The 27,067-nt window shown below is 43.0% G+C and overlaps 2 protein-coding genes across 3 annotated transcripts; one reads left to right on the plus strand and one right to left on the minus strand.

Moving 5' to 3' along the window:
* Positions 1-440: 440 nt before the first annotated feature.
* On the minus strand, positions 441-9,085 carry LOC121572900 (glycoprotein endo-alpha-1,2-mannosidase-like protein). Its single transcript, XM_041884936.2, has 4 exons — positions 8,398-9,085; positions 8,071-8,180; positions 3,123-3,199; positions 441-1,836 (listed from the first exon to the last, which is right to left on the minus strand). The coding sequence occupies exons 1-4, from the start codon at positions 8,903-8,905 to the stop codon at positions 1,200-1,202; spliced, it is 1,332 nt and encodes a 443-aa protein (XP_041740870.1). The 5' UTR covers positions 8,906-9,085; the 3' UTR covers positions 441-1,199.
* A 9,790-nt stretch (positions 9,086-18,875) lies between these two features.
* On the plus strand, positions 18,876-26,822 carry LOC121572901 (protein lin-28 homolog A-like). Of its 2 annotated transcripts, none has more exons than XM_045222387.1 (4): positions 18,876-19,064; positions 20,347-20,522; positions 23,981-24,159; positions 26,523-26,822. In XM_045222387.1, the coding sequence occupies exons 1-4, from the start codon at positions 19,055-19,057 to the stop codon at positions 26,737-26,739; spliced, it is 582 nt and encodes a 193-aa protein (XP_045078322.1). In that variant the 5' UTR covers positions 18,876-19,054; the 3' UTR covers positions 26,740-26,822. The 2 variants fall into 2 exon arrangements, with proteins under 2 accessions (XP_045078322.1, XP_045078321.1); XM_045222386.1 differs by lacking the exon at positions 18,876-19,064 and adding an exon at positions 19,333-19,469.
* Positions 26,823-27,067: the final 245 nt, after the last annotated feature.

The following is a 27,067-nucleotide window of genomic DNA, read 5'->3' on the forward strand; positions in this document are numbered from 1 at the left end:
CCAGAGCATTGGGATAGGACAGCGCCTACCCCTACCTCGGACGCATCCACCTCCACTATGAACGGTAATGATGGATCGGGATGGGCCAGTACCGGGGCTGAGGTGAACAGAACCCTCAGGTTACTGAAAGCACTGTCAGCCTCAGCAGACCAGCGGAGCTGGGACAGCCTACCCTTCAACAGAGAGGTGATGGGAGATGTGACCTTGCCAAAGCCCCGGATAAACCTCCGATAGTAATTGGCAAAGCCAATGAAGCGCTACACCTCCTTCACCATGGTGGGAGAGCTACCGTCACCTCCACAATAAACATTCACACACAAAGACATGGGGGGCAGAGGGAATACGTATACAGGTACTGATGAGGGGATATGAACCAGGTGTGTGTAATAAACAAGACAAAACAAATGGAATGATGAGATGAGGAGCGGCAGTGGCTAGAAGGCCGGTGACGACGAACGCCGAAGCCTGCCCGAACAAGGAGAGGGGGCAGCTTTGGAGGAAGTCGTGACACCCCCTCCCCCTAGACACTTTTGCAGATCTGAGAGGATTGGATAAGTGTAATAGGATTGGATAGGTGTAAGCAATATAGTGGAACCTCCATCTTGCCCTCTGATAGGCCAGGTGGAATTGTTGCTAAGTCAATGGTGTGAGCAGTCTCAGTCCCATTTGTTCCAGTCAAAGACATACACTCCCCTCTGTATTCATTTGGACAGTGAAGCAATAAAAGTGACTCCAGTACGTTATTCACCATTCACATTAAGGTATTTCATTTCTAAACAGTAAAACATATGTATGAAAATACCCTAAAATAAAAGGTCACATTCTGTACTATCGCCTCATATGAAATATTTGATCTCAAATCCAAAATGCTGGAGTATAGGGCCAAATTTGCACTGTCCAAATAAATACATAGAGGAGTGTATATTCACATTGACCCAGAATACCCAGCAGTGAGGCCACTCCTACCATTTTCACACTATCACGCTGACCCAAACCAAACTGTGCTTGCTGTGCTATTTTCTTTCCACATTTTTATTTTCAGCCTGGTTCCAGCAACTATGGAGGACGTGTAACCACTATCCAGGCCAGCTCAGTACAGCTTGGTTTGGCTCGGTTCGGCTCAGTAGTGTGAAAAGCTCCTCAGTCACACCTAAAAAGTATTATTCCCTTCGACACAGTCCAGTCAGGAGTCCTGTCTTCTACATGAGCCACTTGTCTTTCTCCTTGTTAAAGTGTTCGGCCCACTTCCTGGTGAGTTCCAGGTACAGATCTGACCGGTGGGGCTGGTAGTCGAGATACAGCCGCGACACCGTCTTCCTAGGCACCGCCTTCTCGATCTGTGTCCCCTCGTGCCACTCGTTGAATGACGTGATGGTCACAATCTCCGGCCGCACCGACAATGCCGCCTGCAGGCTGGTCTCATAATAGCGTCCGTTGACCCTGTTCCTCGTGTTGTGGTTGTTCCATGGCCTCACTGCGGTGTCGACGTATCCCGGCCCGGCGCTGGGCACAAACAGCAGGTTGTTACCGTCACAGAAGGCCTTAACCGCCTTCCAGTTCTGGTGAGAGGAGCCGAAGGAGAAGCCGTTGGAGGCGAAGTACGTATACATGCCGTCGAAGGCACCGGCCAGGATCTCGTGTTTGTGGCGTTCCTCTACGACCAGGGCGAGGAAGACACCGTCGTAGGGCGTGCCGCGGAGGGTGTGGGCGCCGGCGGGGTGGAGCAGTTCGGCCCAGGCCTCAGGCGGGGTCAGGTAGGAGTCGTAGACGTAGAACAGAGGAAGGATCCGCCCCGTGGTCGACCTGAAGCGGTAGAAGGCGCCGTGGTTCCCGTACCTATGAGGTAAAGATTTTCTTTAGTTTAGTTCATGTTTACATATGCAGCTAGAATCTGAATTACAGTATACATACAAATTACGCATATTTTTTATAGAGAAGTGAACATGCAAGAAGAAAAACATAATGACTTCATAGGTAGCCAATCCAGTCATAGATTATTATGTAAACGTTTATTTTTTATTTATTTTTACACTTGTTACAAAGCAGAAGGTTCTGCCAATACAAGCGTTCTCGATTGGGTGAAGTGTCAGATGTCTACAGAAAATGCTATTATGTGAAATGGTGCTATTATTTTCAAGAGCAAGTTTGGAGAGATCAGATTTTATAAATGTACCCCCCCCCCCTTCTCATTCTCTCTGTGGTTTCTTTTCAGGCAGATTGCTAGCACAGTTGGTTGTGCAGAAGTTGCCAGAAACATCTAACCCTACCGCCCAACCACAGAGGGTGTCTCAAGGTTGGGACAATGTTTAGATGGATCACTATCATGCCTCATTAGATAAACCATCACATATTCGTCTTCTGCCCTCTACATTTGTCCTCTCCTCCTATATGGCATGACAATGACCATAGGAGTTGGCAAGACGGCACAAACAGATCTGGGACCTGCAGGCTAGTGCTGGTCTGTTCCACAGCCAAACTTTTTCATACATTTTTACACAGGTACAAATCTTTTAGTGGCACTATCAATTTTCTCAAGCCCTCAGATGAGTACTCTAATAATGAAAGTGAAAGTAATACAATCAGGACAAAGGCTACTTGTGGTTTCATTCTCTCTACCTCCTTCAGACCTGAAGAGGGCTCAGATTTCTCCAGATCCCTAGACCAACGTCACTGGACATTGATATGAAAAGCAGAGCTCTGACCTAAGTAAGTGATACGAAAATCATCATCTGTATGAGTGAGAGTTTGAGAGAGGAGTGAGAGAGGCAGAGAGAGAGAAAGCAAGAGAGGAGTGGGGAGAGCGAGAGACAGAGAGGGGGAAGTGAGAGTGGAGATAGAAAGAGGGAAGTGGAGAAAGGAAAGTGGAGTGGCTGGCTAGAGGACGTGGATGTACAGAACAGTCGAAGGCCAATCTACTTGTCAATTATCTAGAGAGTGAGAGAGAGAGAGAGAGAGAGAGAGAGAGAGAGAGAGAGAGAGAGAGAGAGAGAGAGAAGAGGAATGGAGAGATGTGGATTGTTTATGACAGACCAAATTGTAAATTATGTAGCTTGAGAGAGAGAAAATGAGAAGAGGAGAGGAGAGGAGAAGTGGATGTATAGGACAGTGGAAGGTCAACCTACTTGTCAATGATGTATTTGATGTTATCATGCATGCTGAGGTCAGTCCGTCCCTTGTACGGCTGGATGTGGAACGCCACCTGTGTGAACAGAGTAGGAATACGGATCATTATAAACCCTTAATAACGAGGACAACACTGTCTGTGTGAACAGAGTAGGGATACGGATCATTATAAACCCTTAATAACGAGGACAACACTGTCTGTGTGAACAGAGTAGGTATACGGATCATTATAAACCCTTAATAACGAGGACAACACTGTCTGTGTGAACAGAGTAGGGATACTGATCATTATAACATTTACATTTACATTTTAGTCATTTAGCAGACGCAAACCCTTAATAAAGAGGACAACACTGTCTGTGTGAACAGAGTAGGGATACGGATCATTATAAACCCTTAATAACGAGGACAACACTGTCTGTGTGAACAGAGTAGGTATACGGATCATTATAAACCCTTAATAACGAGGACAACACTGTCTGTGTGAACAGAGTAGGGATACGGATCATTATAAACCCTTAATAACGAGGACAACACTGTCTGCAATACACATTTTCAAGGTCTTTGAAGCATTATTATACAACTTGAATGTAAACACGGTTCTGTAAATGAAGAAGTAATGAAAAGCAATGTTCACATTCATTAGTATATCAGCACATTGCCATTTCATTGTTTTATTAAAAAGCAGTATGGCAATGCCTTCAGAATTCAATTGGTAAGGTGTGGTGAGTGGTGAGCACCATCTGTGAGTTTGACTGTTCAATGCACTGGCATAGTAAAAGAATACTAAGGTACATGAACAGAGGGAAATATTCAGCAACTCTTAGAGGACAAGGGAAGTGCATTTCAGAAATGCTTCATTATTGTTAAAACCAATGTGTTTCGCCATGTATCCTCCAACTGGCATATCCATCGTTAAATAGTAGGCTCAGAGAATCAATATGTTGTTACTCAAATTTAATGGATCCCAGTGTCCATTCAGAATGACAGTTATTTTGGGGACCAAGCGAATGGATGATATTGATCCTGTCAGACTAGTGTGTCAGAGGCCTCCGGGCTGGGATCAGCCAATCAGAGGGCTGGGATCTATAAATAAATCCTCCTTCTCTGACTATGGGGCCCCATAGGGATTGGTCCAGGTAACATCAGCAATCAAACAGAATGCTGTGTGTGTGCTTGTGTGTGCACTGATGTGTGTGTGTGTGTGTGTGTGTGTGTGTGTGTGTGTGTGTGTGTGTGAGCGAGAGAGAGAGAGAGAGAGAGAGAGAGAGAGAGAGAGAGAGAGAGAGAGAGAGAGAGAGAGAGAGAGCGTGTCCCAAGTGTTATGATAGAGAGAGAGAGAGAGAGAGATAGAGAGCTTGTGCCGAGTGTAAAGGTAGAGAGAGAGAGAGAGCTTGTCCCGAGTGTAAAAATAGAAGGCAATAGAATGACACAGGACAGGAGCTAACTTTAGAGAGAGGAGCAGGATGTGGACTGAGTTTTAGTTTCTTGAAAATTTAAAAAGAAACTGCAGGGAGGGAAGAACCGACCACTGAAGCAGAGACTCCTAGCTCCCAGCTGTCATATCCATTATCCAAACTGATAATGTGATTTGGAGTTATATTCCTTCCAGTGGCCCTGCAGTGAACTTCATCTGCTGGAGATAATAATCACGATACTGCTCTCTACTTTAAGGCAATAATACTCTCTACTTTAAAGTATTACCTAAGGCCTTTTTCTGTCTTTGACTCTGTGTCTTTGCTGCAACTGAGAGATAATACCTGCCAACCCTTCAATGAACCATACATTTTATCAGACGCTCTTATCCAGAGCGACTTACAGTTAGTGCATAGATTTTTTTATTTTATTTTTTTCTCCATACTGGCCCCCCATGGGAATCGAACCCACAACCCTGGCGTTGCAAACGCCATACTCTACCAACTGAGCTACATCCCTGCCGGCCATTCCCTCCCCTACCCTGAACAACGCTGGGCCAATTGTGCGCCGCCCCATGGGTCTTCCGGTCACGGCCGGCTATGACAGAGCCTGGATTCGAACCAGGATCAATAATGGCACAGCTAGCACTGCGATGCAGTGCCTTAGACCACTGCGCCACTCGGGAGACATACCAGGGCCTTACTTGGAGATACAGCATATGGCATACATATAAGGTCTATACATCAAACAAGGATGAAATCCCTTGCGGTTTAAAAACTATTTTTCAAGGGAGACCTGGATCTGATCCACATTCCACACACCACACCTTGAAGGATCAACAGGGAGTCTCAGCATTCAGATGACTGTGGTTGCTGTGACACAGATGACTGTGTATGATCCAAATGACATGAACAGGACTGTGGCAGCTGCCCTCTCTCACCCCAGGATTAGACTAGCCTGATCCCAGATCTCTTTGTGCTGTATAGCCAACACCTACTGTCATTGTCGAAACAACACAAACAGATCTGGGACCAGTCTTAAACTGCCTGACGACTAGGATGTTTACCTCAGCTTCTGTATAGCAAAAGGTCTACTTCAGCTCACCGTCAACTGTTGATAGAACCGTCGAGCCATGAATGACGGAGCGAGGCGGGATAGATAGAAAGGAAAGAACACCCACTCCCTCTCTCTGGCTGTTTTTTTTTTTTTAAAGAGGCTGCAAGGTCGTCATAAACAGTTTCCATGGTAACACTGTGTTTGACATGGCAGCGACCGAGCTCACTCGCTCGCTGGGCTATCAGTTTGTGTCCTGGCTGGTTTTGAAATCAGAGAGGCCGAGCGGCAAGGTGAGCTGATGTGCTGTTCAATAAGTCCCTTTCCTCAGCTGAATAAACCCTGTGTGTGTGTGTGTGTGTGTGTGTGTGTGTGTGTGTGTGTGTGTGTGTGTGTGTGTGTGTGTGTACAGGGGTTGAGAAGCTGTTTTTCAGTTTGTTCACAACACACGTCGTGCAGTGTAGTGGGAACAGATTCTCCTATTAGCATTTTGCCCTTAGGTGTAGCTGCGCTTACTGCAAACTGGGGACGTTGATCGTGATTGAAACATCTAAATATTTAACACAGATGTTTGTTTTATCATTTCGTTTTTATTATGAGAGGTAATAATAAACTAAGCCTGAGGCAGTTTAATGTTTACACATTAAGCTCTGTATATTCTTATTGATGATTTAATGTGATGATCAAGTAAAGAAAGTGAGTGCGCATATGAAGTGGAAAAGACACAGGTCGGCGAAGCGACACTGAGGAAGTAGGCAAGGAATTAAATCTCTTTGTCCCTCTACTTCAAATCAAATCAAATTACAGGTGCAGACCTTACCGTGAAATGCTTACTTACAAGCTCTTAACCAACAATGCATTTCAAGAAATAGAGTTAAGAAAATATTTACTAAATCAACTAAAGTAAAAAATGTAATAAAAAGTAACACAATAAAATAACAATAACGAGGCTATATACAGGGGGTACCGGTACCGAGTCAATGTGCGAGGGTACAGGTTAGTCAAGGTCATTTGTACATGTAGGTAGGGGTAAAGTGACTATGCATAGATAATAAACAGCAGTGTAAAAACAAAGGGTGGGGGGGGGTTAATGTAAATAGTCCCGGTGGCCATTTGATTAATTGTTCAGCAGTCTTATGGCTTGGGGGTAGAAGCTATTAAGGAGCCTTTTGGACCTAGACTTGGCACTCCGGTACAACTTGCCGTGCGGTAGCAGAGAGAACAGTCTATGACTTGGGTGACTGGAATCTTTGACAATTTGACCTATATTTCCTGTGCGGCAGTGATTCTAGAACACTGGTTGGAACAGAACATAGCAGCGTTAGCCCTCAGGTTAGTCATACTGAGATACAAACTGTTACTGTTGTGTAAGTCCCACACAGACCTACTTCTCATCCTTCATTTCATTCCACACGTCAAACACTGTGAATGTAAGCCTGCCATATTCAAAATATGAAAGCGGATGGAAGGAAGAACCTTGGGCTTTATTTAACTAACTCTGCACTAAGCTTGCTGTAGCTTGCCTCGCACTGTACTGTTCTGTCAAAGGCACCTTCAGCATGCTATGGGTTTATGCTGTGTGTCTGACCCTTTCTCTCTCTCTCTCTCTCTCTCTCTGTGTGTGTGTGTTGTGTGTTGTGTGGGTGTGTGAAAGAGAGACCTTCTCGTGCCATGCACACAGGCCTCAGGCTGCATGGTCAGCCCCAGTAATGCCTCTGAGGCCAATGCTGTTCGTGCGATGTGTGCGCGCGTGTGTGCGTGCATGAATGTACAGAACATCTCTAATGGCTTCAATAGACTGAAAGTCAAACAGTACAACACTCTTCCAAGTCAAATGGAAACTGTCTTCCCTCGGTTTAAAAATCCTGAAAAAATGTTTTGTCTGCCTTCAGAGGACCTTGTGAAGTACCCGAAGAGTTGTGAGGTTGTTGAAGAAATGTGTTTTCTCTGTCTACATCAATAATATACATAGATGGAGGAAGAAAGTGGGCTAGAACAGATTGTTTTATGCATGGAAAATACATTCCAAAATCACACACTTCACCCTCTAAAAACGAAATGCATTGCATCTGTCTTCGAGTGAACACAGTGAAGTTATGTCATACACTGTGGCTGCTCTCTCCGTTTTGGTAACATGAATATTTCTATGTATTTAGCTAGGCTCAAAGACCATGACTGATGCTCACTTAAACTACTACAACAAAGGTCTGAGTTAACATAGTCTCTTGTGACAGACTGTTACACAATCTGAGTGAACAACATAAACCCTTAAGCACCTACCAACCAATCATCACTGCCAGCCAGCCAGCCAGCCAGGGTTGGGACGAATTCCATTTCAATTCAGTCCAATCCGGAAGTCATCTGAAATTCCAATTGACTAAATTGGAATGGAGTCGACCCCAACCCTGCAGCCAGACATTTATTCATTTAGTAAAGCACCAGAAAGTGTAAAAACATACCGGTTCTCTCACCAGTTACCTTGATGCTGTGTCTGTGGGCAGCGTCCATGACAGCAGGCACCAGGTCTTCACATGGCTCACCATGGTTGTCTGCAATGCCAGGCGGATACCACGACAGAACCAGTACCCCTGGAGAAACAGTTAGTGACAGTCTCTGGTATAAATATTGACATAAGGGTAGGCCTATAACCCCCCCCCCCCCTTCATAAGATTGGTGCAGATGAATGTGGGAGTTTAAGTGAAGCTACTTTAATACTTCAATATTTGAGAGGTACAGTATCATGTCCAGGACACCTTTTGATGATAATATTTAATTTTGGGGGTTAGTGGTGCCAAAATCCCTTACCTGCTGCAGCCGCTTCAATCTGCGACATATGTGACTCCAGCACAGTGGGGTCTCTCGAACTGTATGGTCCTAGCTCCGGGAAGAAACTCGCGGCTATGTCCTCTGGAGGAGTGTGTCTTCCTTTGGCGTGGCTGGCAGCGATTTTAGGGTCCCAGTGCGGCACTAGAACATGGTCCCAGTGAATATATTTACCGTCCATCTGTGGGGTGCCATACCACAGGTAATAGAATATTTGTACGTCATAGAATATACTGTAGTCACGGTCGGATTTTGTGAAAACGACTTTGGTGTCGCTGGCTAGATGGGACTGACCAGGGGAAACTACCATGTCGTTTGAGACTGGCGGTTTCCGGTCGCCTCCTCTTTCCCCCACAAACTCTCCCATCCCCGGGGCCAGGTCTGAGAAGCCATCGCTGGGTTTCAGTGTTCTGAGGCCCATCATGGTCCCGAAGATGAAGAGGGTGAATAAGAAAAGTGCAATGAAAGCTTTTTTGCGCAGCCGTGTCATTTTGGTTGCTGTCTCTAGAGCTGAAAGTAGCCTATAGACCGAAATGTGCTGAGGGGAATGGACAGTAGATCCTTTGAGTGCTTCCGTTGAAACTATAGCATAAGTAGATCTATGTCAGTCTCTTCCATCAACATGTAGACTATAGTCTTCAAGTATACACACTTAGCATGAAAAGAATGTGGGAAATGGGAAAAGCCACTCAATCTCTGCAGTGGTTTGTGCGTTTCGTTGTAGAGTTCATAGTGCCAGCGTTCGTGGCTTGAGTTCGATGTTCGACTTGAACGCAAAGAATCGAATATATGTCCCTTCAAACATCTAAGCTATAGCCTGTCAAACCATATTTTTTTCCTGATAATGTGTTTTTAGACGAATCTCTCCTTTCTCCCTCTATATCCATGAAGAGCATATCTGTTTCTACGGTTACGGTTTAGCTTCTCATGATGACTGACTGTCATTACCATTTCAGGGCATCGTCAAGTTAAGGTTTTTATGCTTCCCGACCACCGAGAGCTCATCTGTGGATTCCACTGAGAGAGATGGAGACAAGGAAAGCATCTCTCTGTTCATATTTCAAAAGACAATCGCTGGAGTTTTTTTCAAGCTGTGCCTCCTGCACACTCCCAACTGTTCCTCTCGACTATTAATTCATCACATAGTTCGTAGCACAGTTACCTTTGTCTTCTGCAAGTTCCCTCGCTCGCCTACTAACGCTACCCCTTGTTTATCCCATCTCTTCTCTCCCTTGATGATGCATTTGAACCTGCGCTTCCGGGAACAACCCGTTATAATCCATCACATCTCCAGAACGGTAGACTTGGTCGACATTTAATAGCCTGCGCTGGGTCGACGTTCGGTTTTAGGCAGACTGTTTTTATATTGATCGTTTTCTCACGACACGCAGCAGGAGGAAGAGGAGGAGGGAGAAGCTGAGCACAGCACTAGCAGCTGATGGTGCGATGCGGGGGCGAGCAGAGTGGGTGGGATTAACCCTGTTTTTAATGTCTATGGATTAACCCCGCGCACTGCTTTGAGAGGAAAATAGAGCGCGCGTGGAACAAATTGGTAGCCTATTGCTTTTGCCTTTGTTTGCTCTGTATATGGTTACTTTAACTCAGTATCTATGGGTTGAAGTAGAAGTACGCTACGTTGCATTCTCTTGCTATCCTCCTATTTGAAAAGCCTTTCTCTCACGGATCATTTGGCTGTTTACACTATAGGCTATGTTGGCTATATGTTACAATATGGACACATTGACAAACATCTATTATTTATTGAACAAAAGAGATTAAACTTGTATGATTTTGGCTATATGATCTAGCCTATGGCTACAGGCTGTAGAACACTGTTTGTCAGTTTATGGTAGTGGAGAGTGAAAGCGATTACATTTGAATAAAGATAAAAGAACAGAGAGGGCTAAGGGCTCTTGTGTGGCCCCAGTTGAAAACCTTTTCTGAGTTATTTTGTTCCTTGCCAATAAAGATAGAAGCAAACAAATCAGAATCGTAAATCTTTGAAATACTTCTTCTTTATCATTATTGCGTTTCACACAGGACATTTCCAATTCCACGAAGCATCCGTGGGCTGAGAATGTCGAAAACATTAAAACATTTAAATATGTGGAAGCTTTGAAGTTGATGGTTGAGATGAAAGATGATGCCACCCACCACATCCTTTTGGACGAGCTAGAATTATTGGCAGGATTAGCTCCTGGGAGGCAGATAGATACCCACTCACACGGTGGGATTAGAGCCGCAGCACGGGGAACCGGAGTGGAGTGGACACCCACGGCTAGGATCCCCAGATCGAGCCCACTGGCACAGCTCGCCTCTCTCCATAATAATCAGTCAGGCTTTTCTATTATGGAGGGCCCCTGGATGTGCTTGTGTTGCTTTTTATAGCCTAAGACTTCTTATTTTTCATTGTTGTCTTGTTTTTTAAAGGCTTCTTGTTTTACCCATCACTCAAAGATCATTAGCATATATAGCCAACACAATGGTTTTCCATTTTGTTATTCTGTTGATGTTGTCTTCATTAGGATTTTAATATGAGTTTGTCTTTAGGTTTCATGCACAAAAATATAAACTCTCCATCTATTTAATTAAAACAAGCCTCGATCCAGTTTAGGCCTCCGCAAAATTGTAACAGAACCAGAGGGACATCTAGTGGGACGAGAGAGACATTGTTTTGCAGTAATCTTGATGTGAGCAATATGACTGCTGAGCATCCGAGCCACACGGTATTAATGAAAGTGACAGGTTCAGTGGTCTTTAGTGATGATGGAGATAGATGTCATCGCTCTCTGTGTGCATGCATGTACATCTGTCACCACTAGGGGAAGTCCATGTATCATTAAAACGAGTTTGAATTGTGAGAAGAATTGAAAGGTAGACCACAATGGATTGGTTCACAAAATTTTAACATGGGCACCTTTCGTTATCAAATAACGATATAGATCGAGAAACCTTGAAGTAAATCATCAATCCCGTGTTGTAGCTCTGGAATTGACTTGATATGAAAAAATACAACGTTGTGTCTTGATAAATGAATGCTTCTTCTGAATACTAGGCCTAGTCTTCGTGGACTCGCCAGATATAACTTTCAAAAATCATCAACGGTTTGTTTTTAGGGCGTTCGCTTTAGGGGTAAGCGCTGTCCTATGTGCTGAAATAGTTTAGCGGTTAGAGCGTTGGGCAAGTAACCGAAAAGTCGCTGATTCGAATACCCAAGCTGAAAAGGTGAAAAGTCTGTCGATATGCCCTTCAGCAATGTACTTAACCCTAATTTGCACCAGGGGCGCCGTATTACTGACCTTGTAAAAAAAAAATGTCACTGCACCTATCCGTTATACGTAACAATAAAACAGAGAAAAAAATGCTATTTTAACGTTTATCGTCAAACGTGAGCTAGAAATGTTCTCTGCTCTGACACACACACTCACACACGACTGTAGAATATCTGAAGTTCTTATGTGAAAATGAATTGTTTTTAGTACCTTTGTTGCTCAACCGCTATTGGCAGATAATCAGCAAAACCAACAGTGACAGTGTCACAGCTGTTTTTTTTGTTTTTTTTATTTCACCTTTATTTAACCAGGTAAGCCAGTTGAGAACAGGTTCTCATTTACAACTGCGACCTGGCCAAGATAAAGCAAAGTAGTGCAATAAAAACAACACAGAGTTACATATGGGGTAAAAAAACATAAAGTCAGAAATACAACAGAAAATATATATACAGTGTGTGCAAATGTAGCAAGTTATGGAGGTAAGGCAATAAATAGGCTATAGTGCAGAATAATTACAATAGTATTAACACTGGAATGCTAGATGTGCAAGAGATTATGTGCAAATAGAGATACTGGGGTGCAAAAGAGCAAAATAAATAACAATATAGGGATGAGGTAGTTGGGTGGGCTAATTTCAGATGGGCTGTGTACAGGTGCAGTGATCGGTAAGGTGCTCTGACAACTGATGCTTAAAGTTATTGAGGGAGATAAGAGTCTCCAGCTTCAGAGATTTTTGCAATTCGTTCCAGTCATTGGCAGCAGAGAACTGGAAGGAATGGCGGCCAAAGGAGGTGTTGGCTTTGGGAATGACCAGTGAGATATACTTAGGTTTGATGTATTGGGTCCCTCAGCAGATGGCTTGGAGATGGACTGTTTTACAGTGCCTTCGGAAAGTATTCATACCCCTTGACTTTTTTCATATTTTGTTATGTTACAGCCTTATTCTAAAATGGATTAAATAAATACAAAATCTCAGCAATCTACACACAATACCCCATAATGACAAAGCGAAAACAGGTTTTTCGAAATTTTTGCAAATGTATTACAAATAAAAACCAGAAATACCTTATTTACATAAGTATTCAGACCCTTTGCTATGAGACTCGAAATTGAGCTTAGGTGCATCCTGTTTCCATTGTTCATCCTTGAGATGTTTCTACAACTTGATTGGAGTCCACCTGTGGTAAATACAATTGATTGGACATGATTTGGAAAGGCACACACCTGTCTATATAAGGTCCTACAGTTGACAGTGCATGTCAGAGCAAAAACCAAGCCATGAGGTCGAAGGAATTGTCTGTAGAGCTATGTCGAGGCACACATCTGGGGAACGGTACCAAAAAATTGCTGCAGCATTGAAGGTCCCCAAGAACACAGTGGTCTCCATTATTCTTAAATGGAAGAAGTTTGGAACCAGCAAGACTCTTCCTAGAGCTGGCCGCCCGGCCAAACTGAGCAATCGGGGGAGAAGGGCCTTGGTCAGGGAGGTGACTAAGAACCCGATGGTCACTCTGACAGAGCTCTAGAGTTCCTCTGTGGAGATGGGAGAACCTTCCAGAAGGACAACCATCTCTGCAGCACTCCACCAATCAGGCCTTTATAGTAGAGTGGCCAGACGGAAGCCACTGCTCAGTAAAAGGCTCTCAGACCATGAGAAACAAGATTCTCTGGTCTGATGAAACCAAGATTGAACTCTTTGGCCTGAAAGCCAAGTGTCACATCTGGAGGAAACCTGGCACCATCCCTACGGTGAAACTACGGTGGTGGCAGCATCATGCTGTGGGGATGTTTTTCGGCGGCAGGGACTGGGAGACTAGTCAGGATCGAGGCAAAGATGAACGGCGCAAAGTACAGAGAAATCCTTGATGAAACCTGGTCCAGAGCGCTCAGGACCTCAGACTGGGGCGAAGGTTCACCTTCCATCAGGACAACGACCCTAAGCACACAGCTAAGACAACGCAGGAGAGGCTTCGGGACAAGTCTCTGAATGTCCTTGAGTGGCCCAGCCAAAGCCCGTACTTGAACCCGATCGAACATCTCTGGAGAGACCTGAAAATAGCTGTGCAGCAAGGCTCCCCATCCAACATGACAGCGCTTGAGAGGATCTGCAGAGAGGAATGTGAGAAACTCCCCAAATACAGGTGTGCCAAGCTTGCAGCGTCATCCCCATGATGACTCGAGGCTGTAATCGCTGCCAAAGGTGCTTCAACAAAGTACTGAGTAAAGGGTCTGAATACTTATGTAAATGTGATATTTCATTTTTTTATATATAAATTTGAAAACATTTCTAAAAACCAGTTTTTGCTTTGTCGTTATGGGGTTTTGTGTGTAGATTGATGAGGGGAAAAAACAATTTCATCAATTTTAGAATAAGGCTGTAATGTAACAAAATGTGGAAAAAGTCAAGGGGTCTGAATACTTTCTGAATGCACTGTACCTTAATCAGATCTCTCAACATTCTCAATAGTCTTATTCCATGTTACTGACTTCAACAAGTAACAACACATTAACCAATCAAACACTGTTAGCTACATTTTATTCATTGTTAAAAAACGGGAACTTGCGATCAGCATACTTGGACATGAATGTACAGGATATGTAGCTTATTACATTTTTTTCTATCACTTTTCTGCAATTTTCACAAGTATGTGGTACATTTTCACAACGATAAGGTAAAAAATATAAACAGAATAACAAAATGGCTCATGTTTCAAAACTCCAAGCACATTTTCAATTGACTTGTTTACTGCACCAAATCACTATTCCAATTTGCATACATATTTCATTTCAGTATCTGACTTTAACAATGCAATATTCACATTACTTTTGATAACATTTTCTTGTAATTTTTAACAATACATTTAACTATCACTTAATCAAACTGTTCAAAACTGAGAACTACTGAACCAAAATTGTATAATGCCTGGTTTACGTATACAGTTTGAGAACTTCTGAACACTGTAAAATGCTATATTTTTACATCATAAATGTATCAATTGACATAAATGTAGGTTGGAAGGTAAAACCAAAACATATATGGATGTGGCTGTAAATACTATGTCATTATCATACTCCATCAGCCAGTGTGCTTCAATATAGTAGGGCAAAGTGTAAAGAGTTACTCTTTGTGCTACCATTTGAAATGATGGTGCAGTAGTGTACAATGCACTGCTGAAATACTTGGGTTGTAAATTATAGTATATTCCACTCATTATCTGAGTTTCATTGATACACTGTAAGCTGATGATTTTGTCAAGCAGAGAGAGAGAGGTGAAACTGTAGCAGTTACAGTAACAAGTCACATAGAAAGGTTAATCTTGTGCAATGTTGCATGGGGCAGAAATGGCATACCAGGCTATCCCAATACCTTTTAACTGTAGGCTTCTGCTTTACAGTACATGCCACAATACCCCTATATCTTATGATTTCTTCTACATATGTGCTGTTTACAGTAAGGATACTGAAACGGTAAGACTGACATTTTTCTCAACATGCTCCAAACTTTACATTGGATACAAACAAATGATTCAAAAAAAACATTTGCAGTAAAATGGTACATACTGGTACATAGCTAAATACTGTATGGAAAATTGTATTTAACCTCTATTATTCCTTCTATTCAGTATTTTGAAAATATCAGTTTTGAAAATTGTATCATGCATTTTTTGCTATTGGATTGCATGAGTTAAAATGACTAAATGGTGAGCCTATCATTATCTGATGTATTGGTGACTAAAGAAAATGTTCTCATGGTATTTCACAAAAAACTTGATATTGCATGAATAACTCAGGGGTGAAAGAAGTGTTTAACTCCAATGAATGCTCAATCAAAGGTTCTGAACATTAGACAAGTGTTATCAGTTATGAAAATAAACCACGTGCATCTGAAAAATGTACCACAGTAATTGAAAAAAACTACATGTAAAAGCCAAAGGCTTTTCTAACTAAATGTTTTTTTGTGGGAGGGAGGGCTATCTGACAGAGTGTCATAGTATGTAATATGGATCAGGTATAGATGGATCAGCTTATTGATCTGTGCTGTGTCCCCCTGGGAGGGGGGAGAGAGATGGGAGTTGACAGCTGAAACCATGTGGAGCCACTGGGCTGTTTTCTCCTTCAACCAACCACAAGGCCCCTAACATGTGTGTTTCTCAGGTGAAGTACTCCTCAAAGCAGTTCTTGATATGAAAATGTTGATCAGTACACCTCATGCCCCACACAACACACACACACACAATAAATTAATGAACCCTCGTCAAAAGAGAAACACAATATACCCTTGCAGCCTGGTTATCTTGCCTGCTGTTAGAGGAATGATGGTCAACAACTATGAGAGAGGTAAGATACATAGACCCCCCAGCCCTATCAGTCACTATTACATAACATCTGGTAATGTGGGTGTATGCATTTGTGTGTTTGCTAGCATGCGAGTGTGGCAGTTGGATGGGGGGTTGCAGTGTGTGTGACCAGTGAGCACGTGTCGAGGAATTGTAATTACTAAGCCCCTGTGTGTGGCACGGGTCACCTTAAGGCCAGCCCTCTTTGTTCTCTGACAGACAGATCCAGGGCCCTTCATCTCCATGGTGACCCAGAGAAGCCTGCAGTGTAGTAGCAGGCCTGAGAGAGAGGATTATTAGAGGAGAATTTGAATGAAACCAGTCATTTAGCTTTAATTAGCTAACACCTCTCTCTCTTCATCTCTCTCCCTCTTTCTTCTTCTTCTCCCTCTTGCTCTCTCTCTCTCTCTATCCCTCTTTCTCTCTCCCCATAGCTCTCTCTCTCTCTCTCTCTCTCTCTCTCTCTCTCAATTCAATTCAATTCAATTTAAGGGCTTTATTGGCATGGGAAACGTATGTTAACATTGCCAAAGCAAGTGAAGTAGATAGTAAACAAAAGTGAAATAAACAATAAATATTAACAGTAAACATTACACTCAGAAGTTCCAAAAGAATAAAGACATTTCAAATGTCAAATTATGTATCTCTCTCTCTCTCTCAATTCAATTTCAATTTCAATTTAAGGGCTTTATTGGCATGGGAAACGTATGTTAACATTGCCAAAGCAAGTGAAGTAGATAGTAAACAAAAGTGAAATAAACAATAAATATTAACAGTAAACATTGCACTCAGAAGTTTCAAAAGAATAAAGACATTTCAAATGTCATATTATGTATATATACAGTGTTGTAACAATGTGCAAATAGTTAAAGTACAAATGGGAAAATAAATAAACATAAATATGGGTTGTCTCTCTCTCTCTCTCTCTGTCTACATCTCTCCAGTGGGTCATGCTCTAGGATGATTCATGGTTTGGTAAAATGGAGGATCCTATGTCCATCCCAAAATGACTCCCTCCTCCACTTCCAGTTAATCATGAGGGCGCCTTATCTCACAGGTGTCACACTTGGGCTCGTTGGCCCACATGTAAAGAAGAAGGGTAAGGCAGGAGGGTGCATGTGAAGAGGTTCAAAGTGTCAGGTTCACAACGTGTGGTTGGTTTCCGTTTCCCCTTCAAAGTATCCGAGAAGGAAACCACGGTTTACTATTGATGCCTGTGAGTCAGATAGATCACTCAGGCTAGACTATATTTGTCAGGCGATTTACTGCAACAGGTAGATAGATATATAGTCTTTCCACTTATGGTGCCGATCATTCCCACAACACAACAGTTATTTTTTTTTTGTCATTTAGCAGACGCTCTTATCCAGAGCGATTTACAGGAGCAATTAGGGTTAAGTGCCTTGCTCAAGGGCACATCGACAGATTTTTCACCTAGTCGGCTCGGGGATTAGAACCAGCGACCTTTCGGTTACTGGCACAACGCTCTTAACCACTAAACTACCTGCCGCCCTTAGTCATTTTAATTAGCAGTCATTTTAATTGACTTGTATCAAATGAAGTCTTGTAGCCTGTTGAGTTAATGCTGTGTAGTCAGTGCTGCGAGGAAAGCCGGATGACACCTGCATTGTTAATGAAATGACAGCTCCCATTGAAAAGCGTTAATGGCTGAGTTAGAGCGCAGATCCGGTAAAGGTGACTCTTCGTCGCTAATTATTCGAATGCTTCAGAAGGGTTCCTGAACCATTGGGTTTCAGAGGCTATAAATACCTGTGTCAAGATGTGTCAAATCGGTGAAGGGACAGACAGGTTTTACATATAGCCTGTAAGTGTAGCCTAGAAAGAACATGTGGTCCTCTGTAGCTCAGCTGGTAGAGCACGGCGCTTGTAACGCCAAGGTAGTGGGTTCGATCCCCGGGACCACCCATACACGAAAAAAAATATGTATGCACGCATGACTGTAAGTCGCTTTGGATAAAAGCGTCTGCTAAATATTATATTATTATTATATCCTCTCACACAAGGCAACACAATCCCTCTGTTTACGTTCACATTCATTATCTGCATCCGTCAGCGATTCTGAGGGAAATCAGTCAATTAAACGGCCTTTCACAGACCGTGCATCCCCCAAGCTAGGACACAATAGCGAACAAGTTATGGTCAATTATAAGAGCATCATTCACAGGAGGGTTGTGTGGAACGAATATCTCAAGAGATAGGTGTTTATTTATTTCCTTTGTTTACAGCGTGTAGTCGATAGTAGTCCTGACAGTAGCAAAATATGTTAGCTCAAATTGTTTCAAACGAAATTACAAAGTTGAATTCATATAGGCATATCCTGGATATTTTTTGTATGACCAGCTACTTCAAACTCTTATATTTTTTTCCTGCCCACTGCTAAATGTATTTTTCTGATATCAACCTATATTCTGTTTGGTTTATATATATATTTTAATACAACAAACACTTAAGCAGAACACAGCTATAGGTTGATTTATGCTACTGGATTTAGATGTCCTTCGTTTTAACTTCAAACATGGTGGTGTGGAATGTGGAAGAGCAAGGTTTAATTTGAATGGTTTCCGTGAACCCATGCACCTGAGTGACTGACTATCCGCATATTCAAACGCTCCAGGCGGTGTGGGGGTTGTGGCTCTCTCCTGTCCGGGAAGGGGGGGTCGCACGGGGTGGGGGTCCCTCAAGGCCCCACTGCTAACAGCTAGGTGGTCCTCGCCGCTGATTGGTCGCTCTGCGAATTTGGGCCCTATCACCGTGGAATGTCTAATTTATCAGGCAGAAGATTGCAATTGAGCATCACGTGGTGGGCTGGACCGAAAAGGTGGGGGTTGATATTAGAGGTATAGGAGAGTCACAGGGGGCTCGCTCTCCGTATTGTACAAGAGACCAGGAGAAGGAAAATACAATATTTCCCAAAGAGGGATTACCGAAAAACGTGCATGTTGACGATACAACCAGCGTTTATTGCCTGATTCTTCTGGAGTTGTAGGAGACCCAGGAACCCCCCAAACCATGGCAGAAGGTACAGGCAATTGTTCCAATGGTTCCAAAGGTTCTTTGAAGATCTTTGGGGGGGTTCGATGGAAAGATCTCTTTATGAGAAGAGACAAAAAGAGGGCGGGTTGGGTTTCATTGCATTGTCTTTCAGATTTGGGGATTCATTTGAGAAAAGCTTCCCAGCAGTTTTACACCACTGGTTGTCAGGGCGAAAGTATCTCCAACCCTCTTTGTTTGTCTCCACTGCTGCTCCGTTCCTCTTCTGCGTCTTTGTTAAGCCGTATGCGGGAAAGTGTTGTTGTGTAGAGTGGAGAAGGGTTGGAGGTGGACAGGGCAGGGCAGGGGGATTTGGTAGAGGATGCCACGGTAAACCTGGATTAAAATATACCCGGGAAAGGGATGGGCTCTTATTCCGAACAGCAGTTTACAGGTAGATCATTCATCAGTGTTTAGATTAGGAACATTCTCCGAAAGCAACAACACACTTATGCCTGAGAATGTTGTTGTAATTATTTGTTCTTCGATTTGAGACCTACTATCTATTTTTATGGAAGAATGGTTTTCAGTGCTTGCGTTGAAGTTTTGGGATAAATTATGACTATAGGTGATACATTTTGCTTAATACTTTTAATTGGTAACTGAATATTGAAGTTAAATATTTTCTATATTTTTTTCTCAAAATATTCAAAGATATTGTGTTCTCGTGGCTCGAAAAGGCTAACATTTATTTAGGCTACATTATCAGAGTCAATCCCTTACGTGCTTGGGAATTATTTAGGCCTGTATGGTGTAAATTATGGATCAATTGAAAAAGTGTATATTTATTCAATTGATTAATTTTGACGAGATTATTTCGATTAACCTATATTTATTACGCATATTATTATTTATAATAATGCATCATTATTATCGTCTTGTTATGTATAATAAGTATCAGGTTCATTATTATTATCACCATTAGCGTATATGTTTCCATTTCAAAACTACTTGAAAAAGAGGCCGTCTGATATTCCAGCTTTTCGAAATCATTTTTAAAATATCGTCTGGATAATATATCGACATTGTTTCGAATATCAACAGTGTTTATACACACGTGTTCCTAGCTTGCTGCGCGGCTCTCTAGCTCTTTCCCATTACGCAACCCATTAAATGCCTTCTTCAAGTCCAACCAAAGAACTGATTCTGAAAAACATCCGAGTAAGAGCCTGCCCAACTCGTTTTCCTGCCAGGATTGTTGACAAGTTATGCCATATTTCAAACATCTATATTTTCTAAACTGACTGAGTGACATTATTTTCTCTCGAAAGGGGGCTGTGCAAAGACGGAAGAGGAGGAAGCCACTGGCTCCGAGGAGGATCTGGGTTCGTCTCGTGGCAGTGGCTTGTGTAAATGGTTCAACGTCCGGATGGGTTTCGGGTTCCTGTCCATGACCAACAGAGATGGGACACCGCTCGAGGAGACTGTCGATGTATTCGTTCATCAGGTGAGGTCTATTGTGCGTCTGGGACTCGAAGAATGTGGTGTTGATGTTCATCGAGGCCTGGCTCGAGCTCGAACCCCTTGGCGCGTTTTTGTGCAAGTGAATGTCATAAACTTATCAACAATGTAAATATCCCACTTTTGTGATGTTTTCGTTAAGGAAGGTAATTATTCGTTTCCCTCCGTGATTTAGCATTTTCATTTGAATTCATGATTAGAGATTGATCGATCATGCAAATATATAGGCCTATCGATCATTCTTTATAGTGCTTGAAAAATCACTTTCCTGCACTCATTCAAAACGAATTAATAGCTTATATGTTTTCATAGCTTATATGTTGAGCAAGAGGCAATAGGACTTTTAATTTCTTTAAACATTTGACAACATTATCTTGAAATAGTCAGCTGATTCTAGTTTGAGCCTTTACTAAAATGGGTAGGCCTATTTTTCAAGTAGCTTAAAAAACAAAAGCAAGATTTTGTTGATCCTATGTTCAGATGATATGCCATAACTGGAATCCGAGACCTGCATGATGGCAACTGAAATCAGTTGTGAAATAAGAAACGTAATGTTGTTGTCAAGAAGCGACATAATATGAAAGAACCTCTCTAAAGTAAGATGTAAGCCAGCCAAAAACAAAAGTGTTTGGTTTAATCGATCAGTTGTTGAATCTGATTAGGTTTCAAGCAGGGTTATGGTAGCCTTTAGGGAAATTGATTATCATATTGCCCTAAAACTAGCTAATGAATGAAACACTTACAGACAAAAAATAGTACTTTTTCATAAGACTAGATTGTTTGTATTTGGTGTTTTAATAAACCTACCAGAAAATGAAAGGTCTTGAATGAGAATATTGATTTTGAAATAACAAAGATTGGGTTCAGATACATGAATGACAGTAAATCCTGGGGGAATAAATGTTATCTAAAATGTTGGAATTAGGAGTCATGTATAGCCAAGTTAGTAAAGCAGGAGGATCTAGTTGTTGTTTCAAATGGAATGGAACGCTAAGCATCCTAAAGGACAGCCTAATGAATCCAGGGTTGTTTTGTCAAATGAACCTGGAGATGATCAACAGGCCTGAGTACAATAACGGCCGAGGCTGTCGTCCCTTCTCCTCCGTCCTTCCTGAGTTAAGGTAGAGGTCTGAGTGACTTCACGGTAGAGTTGGGGCATGACATTTAAAACATGCTAAACGGGGGAGATTGACTTACATGGGGAATTGGTCCGAAAGTGCTAATATTAGCAGTTGGATTTAAAAGGAGTAGACAGAGAGACAGGGGTTAGTCTAAACAGAGATAACAAGGCTCATTCCTCTCAGTCCCCATCCAACCCTGCTTCCTGTTATAAAGGCCTTCAAACATCAGGGGACTTGGCCTCTCGTGTGGCAGCCCACCCACCCCAGACTAGCCATACCCTGACTCCCACCCAGCCCCTCTGCCCGTAGCCCCAACCCATCCACCCAGCCCCTCTGCCGTAGCCCCAACCCATCCACCCTCCCCAGCCATCCACCCCCAGCCCTCCGCCCTCTGTAAAACGGGGGACCAAAGACCTCTCCTCAAATTTCTCTACTACATGTTACCGTAAATTGCTTAATCGAAGGAAAGAAAATTAGTGATTCACCCATAAAAAAGTTATCAAACACCCACATTACCCCGCCCCTAATCCACCTCTGCCCTTATAGGGGCTTGTAGGGGCTGCTGGACAATGGCTGCTATTGTCAATGTAACAGAGAGGAAATCCTGCTGGCTGTGATCTTGTACTAATCTGTGAATGATCTGGCTAATCTGTGAATGAATAGTGTGTGGTGGAGAGGTTGTGTGTGTGTGTGTGTGTGGGGGGGTGGATTAAGAGTGTGTGTGTGTTGGGTTATTATGAGTGTGTGAGTGTGTGGATAAGAGTGTGTATTTGTGTGTGAGAGAGAATGAGATTGAGAGAGAAAGGGAGAGCTTGAGAGCTGTGTTCATTCACAAGAAAGCAGTCGAGAGAGGGAGAGGTGGGGGGTGATTGAAGTTGGAGAGGTCAGGGGGGTCAGGGGATAGTTCCGGGCCGTTCAGCTCCTGACGGGGGTTGGTACAGGAGGAAGGAATGCTGAAGGTTGTCAGGCCATCATGACCTGGATTCCTTTCCCACCATGATCACTTCAAACCCCCCAGAAGCGAGACGGGTGTCTGGGTTAAGACGGATGGCATGCAAGGGCCATAAACTGACCCTACACATCACAGCCCTCTCACCATCATCATCAAATGCGGCTCCACAACATTTTAATATGGGCTTGAAAAAAATTCTATGAGCATAGTATAATCTGGGAGGGAAACAGATCAGTGGCACTTTCTGTGTCTCTGGAAGGTCTTGATCAAGGCATGATTCTTCACATTGAGCTCTTTAGTCTTATACATATGGAACACCTATGGTATCAAATTAGTGTCACACCTACCGCTGTTCAGGCAGTTTGACAAAGCACATTGGTTGCCAAGAAGATTGGTTGCCACGAAATCAAAGCTTCCCTTTCCAGAGCCCCTGGACTAAGGGAGACAATGGCAAGGAAATGTATTTCTCAAGGTGGACACATACGTTCTTGAAACCATTCTTTATGTGCCTTTGGCCAGCTATCCCAAAAATGAACACCTCCCCCCTTCATTTCCCAGCATCCTTAGCAGTGGTCAGTCTGGGACTTGACCAGATGGAGTTCTTTTGGAGAGTCTATTGGCTGTTGTGTGTGTGGTGGTGGAGAGGAAGGGTAGGGGGTTGGAGCTTGGAATGCTGTGACTACCTTGGGGGAGGGGTAACGCTGTCCACACACACACACACACACATTCTGAAGGGGGAGGAGTGTAGTAAGTAGTCATTGATGTTTTAACCGGGCTGTCAATGGGACTGGAATCTGGATTGGCTGAGGGGGTTGGCCCCTGAGAGAGAGAGGGCCTGGATGTTTCCATTGATGTATTGAAACCTATGCAGAATGTTGATGTATGGATGTAGGACCCAATTAAGGAACAGCTCTTAGCTGTAATCACCTCAGAAGACAACATGTGAAGCGGACCAGCTATATGCACAAACAATGGCAGAGTAAAAATTACTTTTTGTGTCTGCTTCTTGACCAGGCTGGGAATTGGGCTGGGGAATGCATTCACACCGGGTAGCCACAGGATGGGCACCCTATCTGGCCTCAGAACTGCTCTCCACAGTCCTTCACAGGCTTAGAACCGTTTTCATATCTTCTCAACAATTTCCTGACCAAAGAACCTTTCTCCAACCCTGACCACTTATTCCCTCACAGAGTAAGCTCCCGCTCTACCCTCACCTAGAACAGTTCTCATGCCGTTCTTAAACATTCCTCTGACCACACTGATGATCCCTCTCCCCTACACAAAGCAAACTGGACATGGAGGTCTTCTGGCCTTGGAACAGTTTCCTAACCCTGATCCCTAACCACCCATTCCACCTCTCAACCTACACAGAGCAAGCTATACATGGAGGGCTTCCGTAGCCTGAAGGAGGGCGAGGAGGTGGAGTTTACCTTCAAGAAGTCGTCTAAAGGCCTAGAGTCTGTCACTGTGACGGGGCCAGGGGGAGCACAGTGTTTGGGCAGTGAGAAGAGACCTAAGGGGCAACAGAAACGACGCTCCAAGGGGGACAGGTGAGACAGTTCAATTAACATCTTTAAATGGCGCATAGCCTAACCATACATCTCCAGATATCCCCATTCACTCAAAATAATTCCATGATTCGGAAACACTGTAACACTCTGCTTATAGTATTAAATATGAAGATCGCTGCAATATTAACAACAACCTTATCTGGCAAGGTTGTTTACAAATAATCTGAGGGTGTTGAAGTCACTGAAAATATCTGGTATCATCATCATGAAAGTTGGCAAGTTTACCGTTTTAGCCACAATGGTCTGACATCAAACAGATTATTTATCCTCTTTGGGGGAAATTCAGAACCGAGTTACACCCGTATAAATATAACTTTATTCCCTTTTTATGCACTTTTCTCTCTACGCATATTCTGACATTGAACTTAAGCAGTGTGGGTATATTTATTATATCATACTATTGTATACTATTCTCCATAATATAATTATATTGTAGGCTATACTACTTCCAATGTTACCATTAATGAACTGAATGTGGCAACTTTCAGAATGAATCAAACCAACTTTTTTAGGTTTGTGTGTAAAGTTTTCCATGCAGTAGGATTCATGATTATTCTCTAAACAGAAATCATGTGTAAAATCAGAGTGTTTTTAAATCTACCCATGGGTTCTGAAACTGAGACATATGCATATTTTCATGGCTATCTTTCTATACTTTGAACGCATTCTCCATAGTCTACATTCAAGTCTTACCTACATATGCTAAGTCTGAATACCAACTACTGAGAAGTGCGTAGGGAAGGCATGCGTAAGAAAGGTGTACATTTCCTAGGTCTGAATCGGCAGTGCCTATTGATTCTTATGGCATCAAACACCACATAGATGTGAGTGTATCTAACACTCTCTGTCTCTCTCGCCGACTCACAAACATAACAGTGGGATGCAGACGTATAGAGGGAATAGGGGATGCAGAAAAGGGAAAAGGATCCTATCCATTTAATTGATACCAGATGTAAGTGCCCTGAGAGAGGTCATAGGTCATGGCTGCCATGGAAACAGTGGGGTGTGTTGTGTAAATGAGGTGGGGGGAAGGCAGAGCCAGAGAGAAAGAGAGGTCAGGGGTTAGAGCTCAGGGTGCAGTATTTAAACAAAGAGCCCCCTCTGCTCTCCTCTCCCACCCTGGTGCCCACACTGATCAATAACCAACGGCCCCCTAGGAGAGGGTTTGTGTGTGTGTGTGTGTAGTAGGGGGTTGGGACTCAGAGGCAAAGGGCAAAGGGCAGAGGACAGAGGAAGAAGGGAAGTGGTAGTAAGCTTGGGGAGGTTCTGATGCTCCAGTGCTTCATCTGCATTGGAGTTAATGCAATCACAAAATTCCCCATTGTCACTATAGTCTCAACATCTACTGATTTAAGATTGTGTGAAATGTATGTGTTAAGGCATTGGTTTTAATGCACTATACACCTCCTAAAATGATCACACACAAGCATGCACATACACACGCACACACACATACAATCTTGCAGTAAATAAGCTATGCATACATAAGAGGCAGTCATTCTATTAAGGCTGATACTTTGTCAAGATTGACTTAATCTTATAATATACTGAACAAAAATATAAATGCAACATTATTTCATGAGCTGAAATAAAAGATCCCAGAAATGTTCCAGAGGCACAAAAAGCTTAATTCTCTCAAATGTTTTTCACAAATTTGTTTACATCCCTGTTAGTGAACATTTCTCCTTTGCCAAGATAATCCATCCACCTGACAGGTGTGGCATATCAAGAAGCTGATTAAACAACATGATCATTACACAGGTGCACCTTGTGCTGGGGACAATAAAAGGTAACTCTAAAATGTGCAGTTTTGTCACAACACAATGCCACAGATGTCTCAAGTTTTGAGGGAGGATGCAGTTGGCATGCTGACTGCAGGAATGTCCAACAGAGCTGTTGCCAGATAATTTATTGTTCATTTCTCTACCATAAGGGGGGGGGTATTTCTGTCTATAATAAAGCCCTTTTGTGGGGGAAAAAATATTTCCGATTGGCTGGGCCTGGCTCCCCAGTGGGTGGACCTGGCTCACAAGTGGGTGGGGTGGGTCTTATGCCCTCCCAGGCCCACCCATTGCTGCGCCCCTGCCAAGTCATGTGAAATCCATAGATTAGGGCCTAATTTATTTATTTCAATTGACTGATTTCCTTCTATGAACTGTAACTCAGTAAAACCTTTGAAATTGTTGCATGTTGCGTTTATATTTTTGTTCAGTGTAGATGAGATCTGAGGAAATTCAGGAATCTGAAACTATATGTGGGAGAACACTGCTCTCTGGTGGAAGAATGTGTTAACTGTCTGAAATCATTGTATTAGTGTGTTCCCTTCTCCTATTGTGTTCTAGATGCTACAACTGTGGAGGACCTGACCACCATGCCAAACAATGCCAGCTACCTCCTCAGCCCAAGAAGTGCCATTTCTGCCTGAGCATCAGTCACATGGTGGCCAACTGTCCAATCAAAGCACAGCAGTCCTCCTCTGGCGCTCAGGGAACAGCATCATCACTGAGGGAAGAGGAGCAGAGCCACGGCCCCTTTCCCCCCAGGGAGAACTCTGATTGATCGATTCAGGGATTCAGCCAATCAAAAGGTTTCATTGGAATGCTGCTTTTGGAACTACATCAGGTTGTCTTTATTTATCGCACGAACAGCAAGAAAATTGTACTTTTAGTGATGTGATAGTTGAGATTGAGAGTTAGCTCAGTGTTTTAATTGTATTTTCCCTGCTGCAGCTAAATTAGAGGTAGCCTATCTTGATTTTCCTGGAGATGATTGTGAGTGCTCTGCTCTCTCACTGTATACCATGTTTTCCCAAAAACCTTTTGTTAGAAAAAGGTAAAGGAAATACAATCATACAAGTGAATGTACAGATATAGGTGTCCTGACTCTA

This window comes from Coregonus clupeaformis, chromosome 8 (genome assembly GCF_020615455.1).
Source record: "Coregonus clupeaformis isolate EN_2021a chromosome 8, ASM2061545v1, whole genome shotgun sequence".
Classification (NCBI taxonomy): domain Eukaryota; kingdom Metazoa; phylum Chordata; class Actinopteri; order Salmoniformes; family Salmonidae; genus Coregonus; species Coregonus clupeaformis.